We start from the raw sequence: 21248 nt of genomic DNA on the forward strand, positions 1-21248 counted from the left end.
AACGTTTTCTTAAAAAAAAAAAAAAAAAAAAAAAATATTTGCAGGACTAAGCACTGAGACCCAGGTGTGTGCACCACAGTCAGACAGATGTGACTCATGGAAGAATGACCTGATGAGCTAATAAGGATAGCCCTGCTGATTCTTTATGCTTCCATTTCAATGGGATGAGTCAAAGGAAAATTCATCTTTCAAAATACAGTTGGATTGAGGAAAACATGCACCTTTCAAACAGATACAGTCTTGTCAAAATAAGCATTTTGGTGACAAATCATAAATCCTTTCTTTACTGAAGTAAAATAGTTAACTGAGTAGCAAATTATGCTTTTAAGTCTCAATAGATGTTTACATGAGCCTAAATATATGTTTACCCAGGGGACTGGAAAACTGCTAGTTATATAATTTAAGGACAAAATTGTTTTTCAGCTGTTACTTGCCAGTAGCAGACAGGAAATGAAGGATTAGAACTGATGCTTCAATCTAAAGCTAACAATGAAATTGTCCTTTCTTCTCCCCCACCCTCCTTTTCACAGTGAGTTAAGAAGTGTGAGTTCATGTTCACCTTAATACTGAATATCTTGGATCTGGTGGGTTCTATTATAGTCATAAAGGACCCCTCAGTATCCCAGTTGTTACCCCTAAGGGTGACTCCTCAGTGGCCTATCACTTCCCCATTTACACTTCCTCCGTGGGAAATGTGATTGGAATATGCAGATTTAAAGATGACTTGATAGGGAAAAAACCTGTGTGCCTGTTTTTGCTTCTTGAAAGCACCGGAGTGGGTGGGTGGGTGGGAGGAAGGGGAGGGGGGACTTAAACAGAAACGGGGTAGTTCTCATTGTTTGTTTCTTTATAGTTCTCATTAAGGATACGATTCTGTCACAGAGGTCCTGAATTCTGTGACTTTCTAGGACCTTCGAGACTATTTCTGTAGTGGGGCTAATGCAACAGCTGAGGTTGGGCCCAGCACCTGTAGGGCTGGAACAGTGATGGTTAGCCCATGACAGCTGTCCGCAGTCAGCCCTGGTGTGTCTGGAGCAGGAGTGGTTCCCCTTGGGGTTGCCTGAACAGCTGGACAACAGCCAGTCCTGGGGTCACTAGAGTCACAGGGCTAGAGCAGCTGCAGGCTCCCGGCGGGCTCTATTTGTCCCCATCCCTCCCCCTCCGCAGGTATTTTTAGTAAAAATGAGGGACTGGTTGCGGGCTTCCATGAATGTTTGTATATTGCCAGCAACCTGTCCCTGATTTGTACTAAACATACCTGTAACAGAATCTTAACTTTAGTTATCGTGGGTGTCAGTGTGGGGGTGTTTTGGGAAGCGGGGAGGTTTGTTTTTGATTTACTGGAGGGCTTGTTAGAGGCCTCAGATGTGGAACATGAACTTTCTCCTCCCATCATGGAAGGAGTGTTGGATTGTTTAACAGACGTTTTTGCTGCCAGGTATTTCTCAGATAGTTAATTGTGCCTTAACCAGCAGCAAACATTTTTATAAAACACTAAATACAAATATTTTTCCTCCTTTCAATCAAGTTTCATGTGCAGAATTTCTCTCACCTGGCCACTTCTGCAATGGCCCCAGATTCAGGCTAAACAGTGTAGACAAGAGACCAAATGTCTATAAAATGACAACCAGTGAGAATAGGACAAGGGATGTAGCAATAGACACATCTGATTTTTTTTTTCACAAGCTTGTTAGGCCACCTTTATGCCAGTTTACAAAACCCAGTTCTTCAATGTGCCTTATAAACAATATAATCATCAAGTTACATGTGTTAGTCTTGCAAGTAACTGCAATGTTATATTGTCATAGCCCTATTCCCCTTCCTGTGGGGTTGGCTTCTCCTACTCTCAATTTTACTGAGACTGTAAGCTCATCTGGGCAGAGACTTGATCAATACGGTCAAACAGCATGCAAATTTGTGCAGCTTTGGAAAGAATTCTGCTTGCAAGTCAGATTTTCTGTAGTTCCTTTATTGTTAGTAAGCTCACTTGTGTGACAATAGTATCTTGTTTTTCAGTAGGTCATCTGCTCCTGTTATCTGTTCCTTAACTGATTTCATGTTACCTTCCTAGTAACTAGCTATGATGTCATAATTAAACAGTGGATTATGACTTCAAGATGGAAGAGAAACTGCAGGAGCAGATTTACTTTTAAGAAGCTAAGATTATGCTTTCATGTAAATGTCTGTCTCCAGAACTATAAAACAAGGAGAGAATTATTTGTAAATGTTTGGGTGTTTTTCTTCCCAATTTTAATTTTTACACATTACATGCTGCATATATTCCATCAGCGAGAAAACACATATTTGTAAATTTGAAAGTAACAGCAAAGGTTTCTTCATATAGCAAGCAGGAAGAAATGGATATAACTTTCTTCATACTGAATTTTAATCCCTTTCCAATAAGCAGGATTGTCTGTTAAATGTCAGGTTTCCCATTGAGAACATCCAGCAACAGACTTTCACAGCCAGCCTGTCACAAGTATTGATTTTTTTTTCTTTTTTCTCCAGCAACTGGCTTTGAGAGTAACTTTTTGCTGTCACAGAATAATGATGTTAGCGAACCTAGAGGAATGTACTATGATTGGGGGGTTTCTTGTCTGTTGTAACTATGAATTTTTGAAGAACTGTACTAGCCACCTTTCCTCAATAACAAATCTCCAAAACAATTTTAAAACAGCTTTGCTAAGATTCTCCAATGTACAGATGTCAAAAAGGTCTCCTGTTGCAACTGGATTTTCAGCTTTTAATGTACTTATATATGCCAGTTAGGTCAAATTTTAGCCCTGGTATGAGCAGACACAGCTTTGTTGACTTGAACAAATTTGTGTCTGTGAATACTAAAGCTAATAAGCTTTATCCATATTTATAAGATCACACTGAGAGCCATGTTTGTTTGTTTTTTGCATTGCCCCAAGGGGAAGTTGGTGTTTTTGCCTTTAATTTAATACTGTTGTTCTCCAAGGTATAATAGCCACAGAACTAAGAACCAGATGACAGGAGAAGTAAATAAAGGCATTCTTTATAATGTGATAGTTTTAACTGCATGAATTTAGGATGGCCCTATAACATACCTGCGGTTTTGCTGGAAGTGAGCAATGCAGATTACTCCCAAGTGAGTGCCAAAAAAACCTTTATACCTATACCACACCTGTATGTTCTTTGTTTGGCCCCCATTTTAACCAGCACATTTTAGAAGTGTTAGAGCGCAGAAACATTTTTGCTGCTATTTTTCATTTTCTAATTCCTTTAAAGATCAGGGAGCAAGCCTTGGCTTTTGAGTCTGATTGTATAGGGGGACAGTTATAACTAATAAAATATAGACCCCCCCCCCAAATGACCTAAAGTGCCTTTTAATTATGTTATGACTTTCGGTACTGCCAACCCAGAATGCTGAAAAATGGAGATAGGCCTCCTGAAGATCATGAAACTGGTTTAAAATAGCATGATTTAAAAAAAAAATAATACATGTTGATTTCTTTCCTTTGCCTTGTTTTGGAACCTATGGTATACACCAACCTCCTGTTTTCAAGCTTTTCTCTTCAAGCATAAGGGCCAGAAATATACATTTTTTTAATGCGCTGCAGGGGGTAGTTGAATTAGTCTGTACAGGATAAACTTAAACAAAAACTGGTCTGGTAGCACTTTAAAGACTAACAAAACATGTAGATGGTATCATGAGCTTTTGTGGGCATAGTCGACTTCTTCAGATGACCGGAGATATGAGTTAAGCTGTGATTCTGAGGTAATTAAAGCACTCCAGAAGTTGGATCTTTAAGAAAAGCACCCAGTTTCACAAGATGAGACAGTAAAACCATTACAGTTGGGATCTCTGGACTGCTTGGTTGTGTTCACACTGCAGATAAGGGTGAGCCTCCCTGTACGAATAGGTGGGCTCATGTTAACTCCACTCAAGCTAGTGTGCTAAAAATAACCATGTGGGGGTGGCCACTTGGGCTCTCAAGCCCCCTCAGACTCCTACATAGCCGCCACGTCCACACTGGTGATTGAAGTGCACTAACTCGAGCCCTGCTAGCATGAGTGAGTCTGTCCAGGTTGGACTGCTTACTCCCAGCTGCAGTGTAGGCATATTCGTAAGGTTTAGTATCTCAGGATCTGTCAGGGCTACGCACAAGTTCCATGTGTCCCATGGGAAATTCCTGAATCTTCCCGTCTTATGGTATCTCAGCCATTTTTAGCCCTGATGGATCACCAGATATCGGATTGCAGACCTGTCACTGACCCTGTGGTAGTCCTTGGACAGTCTAAGCTGGAGGAGGAATTCATATGAGGGAGAAAACAGGACATTTCCTCGGGCAGGCTATTACTTTACATTCTGCGTGGCAGCTGTTTGCAGCTGCTCAGAGGCTGCGTCTACCGTGGAGCTGGGGTTTGAGTTCCAGCTCAAGTTGATGTACTTAGTGCCCTAAAAAGAGTAGTGTGGCCATGGTGGTGTGGAATAGCTGCCCCAAATAGAAATCTGCCTGTGGGTCAGTGCTTGGGGGTAAGCTAGCCAGGGGTACCGCTCACTACCGTCAGTGTTCCACTGTTTGTTGGTTTTGGCATGCTAGCTCAACAAGAGCTCATGCAGGAGGGTCCATGTTCCTTTGCAGATGTAGCCAGAGGTTTGGAACATGCGGCTTCGTAGTCCTGGGAAGATGAGTTGGTTGGAAATAAACTGCATCAGGAATTTATCATTTATCACGTAATTACATGGATATGACTTTCACCTGTGTGAGTACCAACATAAAGTAGCTTTTATTCATAATTGTGTGTGAAGACAATAAATATCAGATTCTGCTCCCTGTCCGGTGAAGAATTACTGTTTTGCTAATAAATTATGCATGTGTGGAATGGCACCTACTAAGAAATGATCAGGTTGTTGGATTTACTAGTGTATCAGAGCTTTCAAGCTGTTTCTCAACTAGTAACTTGTTCTTCTAGTGCAGTGGTTCCCAACCTGTGCGCCGTGGACCCCTAGTGGTCTACATCAATACTGTAGGGGATCCGGAAAGTTGGGAGCTAAGAAGCTCCATGACAGCAGCCAGCAAGTCCCTCAGCCCACGCTGCTTCCCCAGTGGGCTGAGGGACGTGGCCCAGGAAGCAGTGCGGGCTGAGGAATGTGCAGGCTGCAGGCACAGCTATATTGTTGGGGCAGGGAGTGGTGTTCTGGAAAGCTGTAATGGATTGAAAAGGGGCCTGTATGCTGGAAAAGGTTGGGAGTCACTGCTCTAGTGAAAGATGAGTTGTTGGTTTTTTTTCATGAGAGAAACTACTCCAGAAACTAGAAAATCTGCTTTTTGCCCTGTTACATTTCCTTCTGTTCTAGGACTGCATTTAATGTGCAGTTTTTTCTCGCTTCTCTGGGGTATGCTCGCTATACCCTCCATGAGGAAAGATTAAGATAAGTAAGGGCGACTATGAATTATGACTTAAATTCTCTCTCGCATCCTCCCAGGTTTTTATCAGCAGTGATAAAATAAACTGCATGGTAAATTCAATATATTATTAGCAAAAACCATTCCCATTGTGTGCGTGCACATTTCTCATGTTTGCTGAACAATCCACAGCCAGAAGATGTGTTTGTAGGACACAGAAGTTACAAATATAATGTTACGGGGGCAAAAACAAACCATACTTTTCTGTAGCTTGGGAATGGTGTTGGTGGTTTGCCTCTTGGTTAGAAACAGATGTACATTGGAGGCTTATGATGACTTCATTGTATTTTTCCCTACTTTTCTCCTCTGTTTTTACCCTACATCTCTACCTCTTTGTGCTCCAAGCTATAAAAGCTTCTCTTGGTCTTTCTTAGTGATATTAAGGATACTACTGTAGAAAGTAGTTTTCAGTGCATCAGAGTGGGGTGGCTTAGAGGACTTTTCCAAATTAATTGGATCTAATCTGTAACTAACATAAAATTCTATATATGTTCTGAGATTCATCATAGCTAGTTTCTGAGGCACTAGCAAGAGGAAAATAGAAAAATGTGGGCCCTCTGCATCAGTGATAATTAGATGTCTTCAGTAGAATTCTAGGGAGCTTGCTTTGGCTTTCATACTTCTGTGACTACCCTAGTGCTCCCTGATTTCAGAATGTATTAATCCTTCAAGTGCATTTGGATGAATTTCTCAGTCTCTGGATTCCTATCATGCATGTGCAGCAAGCAAACAAGAATTTATGACATCTCTGCTGCCTGCCTCTGGCCAGTGCATTTTGATGTTGATCTTGCATGTGACATTTCTGAATTGTTCCAGTAGTATCACAGTACTATACCCTGGAGCTGTACCTGTGCTGAACTGCTCTTAAAAGAAAAACACAGGTAGGCCCAGTTCTTAACAGAATCAATTCACCTTCTTTTAAATTTAATTCTTTTGACTTGTTCCATCACAAATTTTATCCATCCATAATACATGGTAGTGCAAAAAAAGGTATGTAAATGGAATATCAAGAGAGTTTCTCACAGCACTCTTAGCTCTGTTTATTTCCACATGTCTATCAAAGAAAAAGGAGTAAATAGTGAGGTGGCAAAATTTGCAGACTACTAGTAATTTGCAAGACTATTCAAGATAGTTAAGTTCAAAGCAGACTGTGAAGAGTTACAAAGCGATCTCACAAAACTGGGCAACAAAATGGCAGATTAAATTAATGTTAATAAATATAAAGTAATGCACATTAGAAAACATTCCAACTATCCATATAAAATAATGCAATCTAAACTAGTTCTTACTACTCAAGAAAGAGGTCTTACAGTCATTGTGGCTAATTCTTTAAAACCATCCCCTCAGTGAGCATCAGCGGTCAAAAAGTAACAATGTTGGGAATCATTAAGAAAGGGATAGAGAATAAGACAGCAAATGTCATATTGTCTCTGTGTAAATCCATGGTACAGTCACATCTTTAATACTGCGTGCAGATGTGGTCACTCCATCTCAAAAAAGATATTGGAATTGGAGAAGGTTCAGATAAGGGCAACAAAAAAGATTAGGGATGTGGAATGGCTTGTGTATGAGAAGACAATAAGACTGGGACTTTTCATCTTGGAAAGAGATGACGAAGAGGGGATATGATATAGTTCTATAAAATTATGACTGGTGTGAAGAAAGTAAGTATTTTTCTTTTTCTCAACACAAGAATGAGGGGTCACCAAATGAAATTAGTAGGCAGAAGGTTTTAAACAAACAAAACAAGGTATTTCTTCACTCAACACATAGTCAACTTGTGGAACTCCTTGTCAGAGGATTTTGAGCAGTCCAAGACTATAACAGGGTTCAGAAATGAACTACATAAATTCATGGAGGATAGGTCCATCAATGACTTCTCAAAGATGGGCAGTGATGGTATCCTGAACCTCTGTTTGTCAGAAGCTGGGAATAGGCCACAGTGGGTGGATCACTTGATGGTTGTCTGTTCTGTTCACTCCTCCTAAAGCCCCTGGCATTGGCCACTGTCAGCAGACAGGATACTGGACTAGATGGACCTTTGGTCTGACCCAGCCTGGCCATTCTTATGAGGGTCTTTTGTTACATGATTCCATACCGGGCAGTGTGGCATGTATATGTTTGAGCTGACTCTGTGATGGTATTGGTCTATCAACTTATGAAAATGTGAGAAATTGGCTAGGAATTTGCATGCCAATTGATACAGTGTACTTGGTATATATTTAGGATGTACAAATTAAAAAAAAAAAACCTAACCATGTAACTCATTTTTTTTTTCAATCTGCTACCCAGTGAAACATTTTGCAGGCTGCTAGACTCACAGGCTGCCAGCGGTGGCTGGGAGTATAACTGCTAAGGCTAACGGATAAGCTAATTCCTATTGGTTATCCATTTGAGCGGTTAAACTCTGGCATCCCTGGTATATACACATGCATATAAAACATTCTAAATAAGTAAACACATAAAACTAATCATACATACAACAAAAAGTCATTTCAATATTTAAAAATCTCCTGGAAAAGGGTATTCCTTGTCTTTGACCTGGCCAGGTAAAAACATCTGTCTCTGAAAATAGCAGCTTGTGTAGTTATTTAAGAGTAAACATAAATCTGCTCATTAAGCTAGATGGCATGTTTCAGAACTGGCAGACTCCTGGCCATAGAACTGGAGTAACGTGGGCAGCAGTAGTCCGGCTTCACTGCCATTGCCACGTGATAAGCATTTACCCTGACCCGCTCAGTCCACACAGCCCTCATCCTGGAACGCACATCCTAGACTGAAACCACCAACTCACTTTACACCAGCCATCAAATGGCCCTCCGATTGGCTGCCAGCCTAGGCACAACAAGAACTGTGAGCCTAAAGCTGGAAAGCTCCTCATGCCATTGTCCGTTCCCTGGCCCTCCAGTTTCCCTGTAAAAAAGCACTAAAGCCAACAAACGTTACTTTGTGTCATGTTCAGAATATCTGACACTTCAGTATAGGGAGGTCAGTTTCTTGCCATCTTAAGTAAGGCTGTGCTCTTATTTCATCCATATTCCCCAGACAGGCCAGAATATTATCAACCAGGTGTGTGAATTTAGGGTCACTTCAGAGCCTTGTTGTGAGTACAGATGCTATTAGTCTTAAAAAGTCTCTTGCAGCTGGGTCGTCATGTTCTCAATATACAAAACTAAAAATCGGCTCCCCCTTTCCCCTGCCTAGTCTCCAAAAGGTAACTGATGCCAATTTTGTAAGCTCAAGCCAAAAACCAAAATACTGCTTTGACCCCTTTTTATCTGGGTTTAATGGTTACGTTCATATGCCATTCAGTCTGTGTATATAATATATATTTGGCAGAATAAAGAGGATCCATCATATTTTTTGCCCTTTTTCCTGCAAATTTTGGGGATTAAAATTTAGGATTATTAAAAAAAAATTACAGAATCATGGAACGCTAGAACTAGAAGAAATCTTGTCATCATCAAGTCCAGTCCCCTGCCCTCATGACAGGACCAAGCATCATCTAGACTTTCCCTGATAAGTGTTTGTCTAACCTGCTCTTAAATATCTCCAGTGATGGAGATTCCATAACTTCCCTAGGCAATTTATTCCAGTGCTTAACCACTCTGACTGGAAGTTTTTCCTAATGCCCAACCTAAACTTCCCTTGCTGCAAATTAAGCCCATTGTGTCTTGTCTTCTCAGAGTTTAAGGAGAATAATTTTTCTCTCTCCTCCTCACAACAACCTTTTAAGTTCTTGAAAGTTGCTATCATGTCCTTTCTGTCTTCTCTTTTTCAAACTAAACAAACACAGTACTTTCAGTCTTCCCTCATAGGTCATATCTTCTAGACCGTTGTTAATTTTTGTTGCTCTTCTCTGGGACCTTCTTCAAGTTATTTTTAACTTGACTAGTATTCTACCTGTCAACAGTTTGCCCCATCCTGGGGGGAGGGCGGGGAGAGAGAGAGTGTGTCAGTCAATTTTAAAGGAAAATATTCCCTGGACCATGTAAACTTTCAAACTTGTTGCATTCGGGGAAGGGGATGAGAGGGCGTGTGTGTGATGTTCAAGAGGTCATCTTAAATGCTTTTCTTTTATTTGAAAATTAAGAGATCTTTGCAACTCATTCAGATGCTCAAGACATCAAAAATAATATTCATTAGTAAAGTAAAATTTCACACCAATAAACTCAGGCTCTGATCCTGCAACAGGATTTGCAGTGGCATAAGGGGCAACCCGCTTGGATCAAGTAGCCAGATATGTCATGAGTATAAAAAATGAACCTAAGTAAATTGCCTTCTGAACAGAGTACATACCCGGAGTTTGCTTGCTTTACAGCACCGTTTAAAGCGTATTTGCGTAGTTAACGCATTAAAAGTAGTTCTGCTCTTCTGACACTATGCATCAAAAGCTAACTTAACAAATATGTCAGATTTAAAGGAGAACACAAACATGGAGAAGAGAAATTATAAGCATATGATGTTTTTGGACAAATGTTTAACAGTACCTTTCAGAACACAGTGGGCAGCCTACTTTGTTCCAGTAAATAAGGGGAGATGGGCATCTTAGCAGAATTTTCTTGTAGATGTAGTTAAGTTTCTTGCAAGAATGTTAGTGTGTGTGGTTTTGTTTTGTGGTGGAGAAAGAATGCTTTTGTTTAGATGAAAAGCGAGTTTAGGTGATGAGGAAATGTGCTTTAAAGTGGTGGGTTTTTTTCTCCAGTTTAATTGTGTTCAGCCAGCATGTGAAACGTTAATATTCTGGCCAGCAAAACTGGAAATTTTATGAAACTTGGAAATCCCCAAAACAGTATTTATATGTAACCATGACATGAACTGTTTCCCAGTAGCTGTGGTAAAGTTAGATAGTCTGTAAGTGATGTGATTCAATTCTAAAACGATGTGAATTGGCCTTGTTCCATCAATGAACAACATCCAGAGGCCAAGTATTGGGTAGGGCTCAACTGTTTTCACTGACTGTTTGGGTGGAGACTGTACAATAGCATACTGCTTTTTCCATACGCTTTGCTAGATCATAAGAAAAGAAGAATATGTAAAAATGGTAAAAGAAGGGAAACCTAAAAAACCCCAAGTCATTAAAATTCCTGTGGCATAATAGCAGAAGCAATTGCTGTGAAAATACAGACCATTATATATTCTGGGTGCACGGCTGCATAAGCGACAAGAACATATTCTGCTTTAAGAGTGTGGGTGAAAGAATGGGAGAGGGGACCGAATCTTTTGTAGTCTGCTTTTTCCTCTTCTGGAAATTCCTTGTTTTTCTTAGTGTAATGTGAATGCAATTAAACACTGCATATGCTTAAGTAAAAGGAGGTAAAATAGTCACTGTAGAGAAGAATGATACACAAGGAAATGTGACTTTTCTGAAAGTCTTGATAACAGGAAAGATGTCTAGAGAGATCCTGTAGTAGCAGTTACTTCTGGCTATCTTCCTGTGGTTTTTTTAAGCAGGCTTACAAGCTTTCTGAGGGATCGTCTTATGGCTGGAGCAGATTGTGGCTTTCAGAGCTCTATTAAGAAGGGTGGTTGTGAAATGACTTGGAGTAGTCGTTCAAAGCAGGAATCTGTGCACCATCCTTCAAAACTATAGCAGGAGGAAAGGGGCTAAGAGAAGTTCTGGGCATGAAGCAGAGTGACGACATAGCTTCCAGATTAGACTTTTCTTTACCTTTATTAAGTATCAGAGGGGTAGCCGCGTTAGTCTGAATCTGCAAAAACGAGAAGTCCTGTGGCACCTTATAGACTAACAGATTTATTAGTGCATAAGCTTTCATGGGTAAAGACCACTTCGTCAAATGCATGTAGTGGAAATTCCAGAGGCAGGTATAAATATACAGGCATAAGCAGGGCTCGCAGAACCCGCGGTGAGCCCTGCTCGCCAGCCGCGCTGTCCGGCGATCTGCGCATGCGCAGATCACCCGAACCCAGCTCTTCCGGGTTGCAATCTACTCGCCATAGGCGAGTAGATTGTATTATTTGTGGAGCTCTGGGCATAAAAAAAGGGTTCCAATCAAGAGTAAGGTTAGAGATAACAAGGTCAATTCAGTCAGGGTGAACGAGGCCCACTTCTAGCATCTGATGTGGAGGCATGAACACCAAGAGAGGAGAAGCTGCTTTTGTAGTTAGCTAGCCATTCACCGTCTTTGTTTAATCCTAAACTAATAGTGTCAAATTTGCAGATGAACTGTAACTCAGCAGTTTCTCTTTGAAGTCTGTTTTTAAAGTTTTTTTTTTTTTTTTTTTTTTAGTTGTAGGCTGGCTACTTTTAAATTTGCTACTGTGTGTCCAGAGAGATTGAAGTGTTCTCCTACAGATTTTTGTATATTACCATTCCTGATATCTGATTTGTGTCCGTTTATTCTTTTATGTAGGAACTGTCCAGTTTGGCCGATGTATATAGCAGAGGGGCATTGCTGGCTCATGATGGCGTATATTACATTGGTAGATGTGCAGGTGAATGAGCCCGTGATGGTGTGGCTGATGTGGTTAGGTCCTGTGATGGTGTCGCTGGTATAGATATGTGGGCAGAGTTGGCACCGAGGTTTGTTGCAGGGATTGGTTCCTGAGTTAGAGTTACTGTGGTATGGTGTATAGTTGCTGGTGAGAATTTGCTTTGGGTTGGTGGGTTGTCTGTGGGCGAGGACTGGTCTGCCTCTCAAGGTCTGTGAGAGTGAGGGATCGTTGTCCAGGATGGCTTGTAGATCACTGATGATGCGTTGGAGAGGTTTTAGCTGGGGACTGTAGGTGATGGCCAGTGGTGTTCTGTTATTTTCTTTGTTGGGTCTGTCTTGTAGCAGGAGGATTCTGGGTACACGTCTGGCCCTGTCACTCTGTTTCCTCACTTCCTCGGGTGGGTATTCTAGTTTCAAGAATGCTTGGTGAAGATCTTGTGGGTGTTTGTCTCTGTCTGAGGGCTTGTAGCAAATGCGGTTGTACCTTAATGCTTGACTGTAGACAACAGATCGTGTGGTGTGTCCGGGATGGAAGCTGGAGGCATGTAGGTAGGCATAGCGGTCAGTAGGTTTTCGGTATAGGGTGGTGTTTATGTGAACATCACTTATTTGCACTGTAGTGTCCAGGAAGTGGATCTCTTGTGTAGACTGGTCCAGGCTGAGGTTGGTGGTGTTGTGGAAACTGTTGAAATCATGGTGAAATTCTTCTAGAGCCTCCTTCCCATGGGTCCAGATGATGAAGATGTCATCAACGTAGAGTAAGTAGAGGAGGGGCGCTAGTGGACGAGAGCTGAGGAAGCATTGTTCCAGGTCAGCCATAAAAATGTTGGCATATCGTGGGGCCATGTGAATGCCCATAGCGGTGCCACTGGTTTGGAGGTATAAATTGTCCCCAAATCTGAAATAGTTGTGTGTGAGGATAAAGTCACAGAGCTTGGCCACCAGCTCTCTTGGTGTTCACACATCCACATCAGCTGCTAGAAGTGGGTCTCCTCTTTCCTGACTGAATTGACCTCATTATTTCGAACCTTACTCTTGATTGGAACTCTTTCCTTTCTTTATTAAGTTTCTTGCTCCATATTGGGAAAAGCAATTTTTGTCCACTGTTATCACATACAGGCTTAGTATATGTATTCATTTGCATGTTGATAACTGTTTCAGACTTCTAATAATTCTGGTTACCATCTTCAGTTTTTGCCCACTTCATTTCCAGCATGACTCAGCAGTTCTTCAGACTGAAACTGCTAAAAAATAAAATCTGATCATTTGTGCTATCTCAATATAGCTGAGAACCCCCAGTTTTCCAAAGGTATAAAGTGTGTATCTCAACTCTAGCAGTCCCAGGAAACTTCTGCTAAAATCATGTTGGCATTGAAGTTGAGAATAGTCTGATGTTATGAGCTATAGGAGAGAGAAAATACTTAAGTGGATCAGAACAAATTATTTTGTCACTCCAAACCTTTATCCTAGGTCAGTGATCAAAAAGAAAAATAATTTGGCACTAATGTTTTACATTATAGTAGAATAAAATACTTAAATGTCTGGGTAAGGCATACTAGAATAATGTCACTCTAAGGATAGCATAGAAGGGAATGGAAAGGAATGATTACCCTTGGCTTACTAAAAGAGTAACTTGACAACCTTCATTTGTATTTGCAAACTTAATATGTGCTTGTGGGCTTATGAGTTAGAGCAATTTTTAAAATAAAATTGTGTTTGCATGTTGTCAGTCACTGTTATATATTTTAATTTGGCTTTATTAAATTCCAAAAAATAAAAAGGGGACATCAGCAGAGTCTTTTACTCTTTTTGCTAAGCCAGATTACATTGCTGGGAATGTTACCATGTTCCTTTCATGGAGGAAACAAATGCATGAAATAAAGACTTCACAAAACTTTGCTTGTACTGTACAAGGAGGTCAGATTTTGCTATTCACAAAAAGCCATATTAGGATGAACTCGAGTAGCCCCTTCCCTCTCATTCACGAGTCTTGTGGTCTTTCAGTATCAAGCCCTTGCAGGGTTGATGCATTACTCAGTAGCCTGTCACATATAAGAATATAGATAGAAAAGACTTGCATGAAGCTGTTTGGGGGAGGGGAGAATTCCAGCCTGAACAAGAATATTATCAATAAAATGATGATTCTCTGCTTCTTGATCTTAGCTATTGTAAGTTGTCTTAATACGTGGAAATAGTGTCTCTTCCCCAAAGGGTCACCTATCCATTGTGTTAATAACTGGGTTGCAGAGTAGAGGGGGGTGTTAGAGTAGAGAGTGTAGATCTTCTTGACTTATGTTTGGGTGCGTGTATTTTGCAGCATTGTGGCATATGTTTTGTTTTGGATTAATGAACAACTGCTAATTTTGTTCTTTTACAATGTTTTAAAGAAAGTCTGGGAGACGATATCTCTGGCACATAGGAATAAATGTCTCTGCTGCTTAGCCCATCATCAGAATTAAATATGAGAGCTGTCTGACATAGATGTTGGCAACTAAATCTCTCTGCTGTGTGAAAGAATTTCTGGCTCCTACACTTGTCTGTATTTATTTTTAGTATTCCTTCAGCTCGGGTTTCCAATTCTAATTATTTTTTTCCCTTCATTCTCTTTTCTCTTCTAGGTGGTACTGGTGCTTCCTTCCAATGCCAGTCAATCCATCAAGACCACATTTGTAATGATGACAGTGACAAGGTGAGATCTGTGTAAATTTCCCCTTGAGGGAAGGTGCATGTCATTCTTTTGCAGATTGCATTTCTTTTATAGACTAGTGGTTGTTTTCCAGAGCCAAAAGCTAACTTTAAATGAAATATCTCTGGTCTTTTTAAGTACATGTATATTTCACTTGAGATGATCTTTTAGTTGATTAAGGAGACTCCTCTTGTAATCTTTTTTTCCCCTACTTCCATTCCCTTATTGTTCTCAATTTTTCTGGCTTGCCATACTGACACCCACAGGTAATAATGGGTGGTGATTCCCCTATTGGCTTTGTTATATACAGCAATAATGTCTCATTACTGTCACTTTGTGACTTGTGAAGTTTGAGCTGGTGTAGCATGCTGAGAAGAACATTCCATCTGTGCTCTAGGTTTTCCCAACCCATCTCATGTTTTGGAGATGGGAATTTATTTTTTCCACACTATAGCTTCAGCATATCACTTTCTACCTGGCAGTTTGCACGTGTTTTCCTGACCTTTTGGTGGGAGATCATGTCGTGCACTGGCTTTAGTTTAATAAAGATGTTCATTGGTATTTTTGTTAAAAATATTTTGGCGGGAGGGGTTGGATCAGCTGTATAAATGATACATGCCTAGAATACAAAAAGATGAAGTGTGGATTGGATCATTGTCAAGTCAGACTAGGGGGGGCAGGTGGGTTTGCCTTTAAAAATGTTCATGTCCCAGTCAGAGTACAATAATTATGGACCACTACATAGTGTATAAGTACTACATTGTCATAGCTGTGAATACTGTATATAAGCTCCTTTTTGGATAAGAGTGGGATGGGAGCCATATGTTCTAAATTCAGCCTTTAATTAAATACAGAATTTGGGAGAAGCATTCCAAATCTAGACAGAGACCTGTTTGCACTGGAGCCAGTCTTCAGGGGTGTGGCATAGGCAAGCCTCTTTAGAATTATGCAAATGTTGGACAAAAATACTCAGCAGAATATGCCAGGATTGGCTCAAGATTCCGTTTGGGTCTGCACTTGTGCATTGAAGTCAAGTTAGGACAATTATTTTCCCTGACTTCATTTTCAAGTGTGTGAGTTGCCTTTAAAACTTAGACATTTTACTCTAACAGCTTCAAATTATATTGATGCTAGCAGACTTACCCAGCGTTGCCTGGCTCCTTCAGGGCAGGGCCTTGGGAATGTGTGTGGAGTAGGGGTTCAGGAGTCTGGGGACCAGGGACATGTTGTCCCCTCCCCCAGTGCTGTGGCCAATGGCCAGGATCGGGGGGAAGGGTTTTGGGTAGGAGGACTATTTATTAGTGTGCTGGCAGACAAGATGGCGGAGCCCCAGCCCTGCTGATCACTCCCTTGGTGATGCATCTGCCCCCAGTGGGCACTCTGCAGGATAGCTCTCCCCTGCTGGCTTGCTGCTCCCAATGGCCACTCTCATATCATGCCCCTCCGAAAGCAGCCCCTCCCTTTCCATGCCATGGAAAACAGTCCTTTCCCTGGGGGGTTTCCAGTTGTCCTGGCACAACCAGACCCTGACCTTGATTTAAGTTATGAGAAGAGGAGGCTGCCTACCAAATCTGGTAGCCCTAGTTCTTACTGTTTAGGAGAAGTTCTTGAACAAACGGACTCGCAGGCAGACATGCTCTAAAATATATAAATATTAATATGAGAGAGTGAATGAGAATGTCTCCTCTTTGTTATATCCGGTGGTTCGATCCTTCATGCTGCTGCTGGTCTATCTGTTTTTGTTGGCAATAGGAGAAGGAGTGTGATTGCAGTGTTGTAGCTAGGGATGTGAAAACCCATTAAAGTTAACAGGTTAAACAATACTAGGGGTCTGCGCCCTCTGCTCGCTATGCTCGCCTATACTCCCCCCCGGCCACTTTGGCTTCACTGGGAGAGTCTGTTGACACTGATGACGTGATGTTTTCCAGCAGGGAAAAACTTTTTTATATAGAGAGAGAGATAATTTGAATCATTTAACCAGTTAACTAAGGAGGGCTGTTCCTGCCGTGCCTGACCCTCCAGTTAACTGGCTACTAGGTAAGCATGCCGGTAAGGATAATGCATACCAGGTGGCTGGTTAACCTTTTACATCCCTAGTTGTAGCTGTGTTTTGGTCCTGGAATATGAGAGTGACAAGATGGATGAGGTAATTTCTTGCATTGGACCAGCTTCTGGGAGTGGAAGAAACAGCCTTTCAAGCTTACGCAGGGGTGTGTGCGCACCTGTCTGTATCTGTCCAGTTTATTTTGTTAGAAACACCCAACCTCAAATCTGACCCCTGATTGAGAGTATTCTAAATACTAACATGAGGTAATAATAGTTCATGGCCTCTCATACCACCTAATGAATTTCGCTCCCTCCCTGGTGCCTACATCCTTCAAATAGCTAAGATTTTATGTCTCCCAATTGATACCTAATCTTTCACTCCCTCTTCAAATGAGTTCTCCAGACCTTAAAGAACCATGCTGCTCTTCACTGCATTTGCTTCAGTTTAACTATCCTTCTGATACTAGGGGACGCAGAACAGATGCAGAATTCTAGGGGTCATATCTTCCTCATCGTGCATTTTTTTAAAAAGTATGGATCTGGAGATTTCACCAGAGAAAGCTCTAAACTTCTAATCTCAAGAATATCCTTCACATTCTACCTGGATGAAGCAGGGGTTAAGCTACCAGAGCTGCGCATATTCAGGCTTAAAAAGCAGTTCATTTAATCCATTACAGAATTCTAATGTATTAATGGGCCTACTTACTTATTTGCAAAATAGGAATGATACTTCCTGTGAGGTGCACTATGATCTACTCATGGAAAGCAATATATAAATTATCAGTATTATTCTTATTTCTGTCTAGTATTTCCCTTTACCTGACTTCTTGTTGTAAAAGCTCTTCCTGTTCTACTCAAGTCATCCCTCCCCCCCCACTTTTTAAATAATCATCTCTTTCCTGCAAGTCTTAATTAACTCTCTCTTCTTGCTGGGCTTCCTCCTTCTTTTCCATTTCCTATGCAGGTTTGGCAGACAGTACTTTGCTCTTCATTTTATTGATTTGATTCTCTTGCATACAGAGGTGAACTATTTACTACTGTTGTCATTTTAATTGCGGATATCCTCCAGGGTTTTTTTTGTTTTTTCTGGTGGGGTTTTGGAAATGTTATTAGAATGGAGTTTACACACATCGATGTAAAACCTGAGGAGTATCTCTTATCTGTGAGCTGGGTTGGCTGTCTCAGTTGCTGAATGCTAGCTTTGTACCCTCAGCAGATGGGAACATAATGGTCTGCAGTACGTGCTTGCTGGCGGGCAGTGTTTGCCTGGGAGCCTCTCTGTTATCAGATGGTGAGTCTGCTGGCAAATGGTTATGTGTTTCATTGACCCACTGTTACAAGTGCCCCGTAACCTGTCTGAATATAAGGGAGTTGGGAGTCACTCAAGAGAGAGAGATAACTAGGGTGCAAGCTGAGAGGAACTTTGAGAGTTGCCAATAGAAAGAAGGCTTGACGTGTATTTTGAGTGTTTCTTTTTTAATACAGCCAACTCCTACGATGTTATAATACACCATGGGGCACAGTTAAGGTTGGGTGAAAGGTTAACAGAATTACCTGACTGCCATGATAGCATTTTTAATGTTGATGATACAAATATCATGATGTAGTGTTATGTTTCTCACAAAAGACATGGAGGGAGTTAGTTGTGCCATTCTCTTTGGAGTACAACTGTGTACATAGTGTTGCATGGATACAGCTGTTTGAAGGTTCTTTTAGTTGACAAATTAGTTTCAGAAACTCACTTCAGTTTACTTATAATATAAAGAGAGGGTTTTTTTAATTAAAAGAAAGAAGGGCAATAACTGAGAGTGCTGTTGAACCCCAATTCTGTGGATTTTGAACATCCCAGATCAGTGGATGCATGTCATAGGCAGACTTTTTTAAATAAAGAAAATGGATTTGCTGATGAACAGACCAAGAGAGATCTAGAAATACCTTTTAAAATACATTATCCCCCACTAACGATGCAAGATATCTTCCTCTCCACCGCATCTATCCTGATTTTTCATAGAAATGCATGGCAATCTAAGAGTAACATTTACTGATGTGAAAAGAAACCTTGAGGGAAGAAAAAACATTTGAGTGTCTCGAAAGAAATGATGGAAGACTGGGAAAATGAGATTGTGTCTATAACAGTAGCTTCTGGCACCTTATGTCTTCACTTGACTTATTAAGTGTTCTGACATTTCAGTTCATTGTAGAGCTCAACTGTTACTGTCCCGTAAAATGACTTGGGTCTGTAAATTAAAAGGTGGTTTTGTACATCTTTCTAAATTAAATGACTGACCTGATTCAAATAGCCAGGTTTCGTTGCCTTGTGCTTTGAAAGGTGAAGACAAATTTAAAATATTGTTTAGTAATGGTTCCTTGAAGTGGGAGGATTGGGAAATACTTTATATAGCTAACAAAAATTACAAGGATTGTATACATTAGACTGAAGCACATTACACGAGTTATGTGTTCTGTGTGAGAGACAATGTGTATATCTTGGTTTATTGAGGGAGATACACATGTTGTATTTTTGTACAGTGCTTTCCTGTATAGGAACAAAGGGAAAGCGATATATTAAGAAAATGCTTCCCAAACTATTGAAAGCTAAGCCACCTTTCAAGAAAACTAAACCACTCTCATTCCTCACATCCTAATTGATATATCATCTTCATTCACCCAGCTAGTCCGTCAAGCCACACACTTTAGGAACACTGACTTAAATGATCCCAATTTTTAAAGCTCATTGCAGTGTTCTTCATGCAGTGTTTGACTTGATAGTGACTATGGTGGGAATCGAAATGGTGTGATGCCAATGGACTGGAGGGGATGTCCCAAGAAACAGTCGTTTTGCTGCATTGTGAGAAAGGGGAGCAGGAAATGGGTATGTTTGATGCTGTAGGAAGTTGGCAGTCTACACTGACTTAATTTCACGTCACTATTCATACAATAGAGCACAGTGAAATGTACTTTAGATACACTGGTGCCCGTTGAGTCACTTCAAAACCATGCTAGTTGTCAGCAGGTTACCTCTTTACAAAGTAATCATAGAATCATAGAATCATAGGACTGGAAGGGACCTCGAGAGATCATCGAGTCCAGCCCCCTGCCCTCAAGGCAGGATCAAGCTCCGTCTACACCATCCCTGACAGATGTCTATCTAACCTGTTCTTAAATATCTCCAGAGAGGGAGATTCCACCACCTCCCTTGGCAATTTATTCCAATATTTGACCACCCTGACAGTTAGGAATTTTTTCCTAATGTCCAATCTAAACCTCCCCTGCTGCACTTTAAGCCCATTACTCCTTGTCCTGTCCTCAGAAACCAAGAGGAACAAATTTTCTCCTTCCTCCTTGTGACACCCTTTTAGATATTTGAAAGCCGCTATCATGTCCCCCCTTAATCTTCTTTTTTCCAAACTAAACAAGCCCAGTTCATGAAGCCTGGCTTCATAGGTCATGTTCTCTAAACCTTTAATCATTCTTGTCGCTCTTCTCTGTACCCTTTCCAATTTCTCCACATCTTTCTTGAAATGTGGCGCCCAGAACTGGACACAGTACTCCAGCTGAGGCCTAACTAGTGCAGAGTAGAGCGGCAGAATGACTTCACGAGTTTTGCTTACAACACACCTGTTAATACAACCTAGAATCATATTTGCTTTTTTTGCAACAGCATCACACTGTTGACTCATATTCAACTTGTGGTCCACTATGACCCCTAGATCCCTTTCCGCCATGCTCCTTCCTAGACAGTCGCTTCCCATCTTGTATGTATGGAACTGATTGTTCCTTCCTAAGTGGAGCACTTTGCATTTCTCTCTATTAAACCTCATCCTGTTTACCTCCGACCATTTCTCTAACTTGCTAAGGTCATTCTGAATTATGTCCCTATCCTCCAATGTCATTTTCCTTCAGTGTTCCCTGTAAACTGAGTGTTTGGGCAGCTGCCCAAGACAGATTCAAGTGCCACCCAGTAGTCTGGTAGAGTGCCCACAGCTGCCAACACGTGTTTCTATTGGTGGTGCACATCCACACACGCATTGGTGCACATACACAAAATAACTAAGCTTCCCTCTAATTTTGTTATCTCCCCTCTTTTCAGGCAGCATTTTGAGATCTAATTATATAGGGGTTTTAATTTTGTTATTTTGGAAGTGGGGGGGACGGACGGACGGGACAAGAATTTTAATTAAGAAGCTAGAACTGTAATGAGGATAGAAATGGAGCCGTGTTAGTGTGGTGTAGCTGAAACAAAATACAGGACTATGTAGCACTTTAAAGACTAACAAGATGGTTTATTAGATGATGAGCTTTTTTGGGCCAGACCCACTTCCTCAGATCAAACAGTGGAAGAAAATAGTCACAACCATATATACCAAAGGATACAATTTAAAAAAAATGAACACATATGAAAAGGACAAATCAAATTTCAGAACAGAAGGATATGCGGGGGGTAGGGGGGGCGGAAGGTGAATGCCTGTAATGAGTACACCTTAGCCCCCTCTTTCCCCTCACTTCTGTCAGAAAGGAGGCCTATATGCAAGATTGCTGTGGTTTGTAAATGTCAGATTATTATAGAAGTTGAAAAATGAAAAATCTCAGTAAATCCAGTAGGCTGTGGGCAATCTTATTAGAGGA

At 40.9% G+C, this 21248-nt stretch overlaps 1 protein-coding gene across 2 annotated transcripts in view; it reads left to right on the top strand.

The window, feature by feature from the left end:
• The window catches only part of RNF38 (ring finger protein 38), a 154533-nt gene that overhangs the window by 62665 nt on the left and 70620 nt on the right, over positions 1-21248 (top strand). For both annotated transcript variants that reach the window (XM_075931273.2, XM_075931272.2), the window contains exon 2: positions 14509-14579. In XM_075931273.2, the coding sequence (XP_075787388.2) occupies positions 14509-14579 (71 nt within the window). The remainder of the gene's footprint in view (positions 1-14508; positions 14580-21248) is intronic.

The sequence above is a fragment of the Pelodiscus sinensis genome, chromosome 6 (assembly GCF_052426305.1).
Source record: "Pelodiscus sinensis isolate ZL-2025 chromosome 6, ASM5242630v1, whole genome shotgun sequence".
Taxonomy (NCBI): Eukaryota; Metazoa; Chordata; order Testudines; family Trionychidae; genus Pelodiscus; species Pelodiscus sinensis.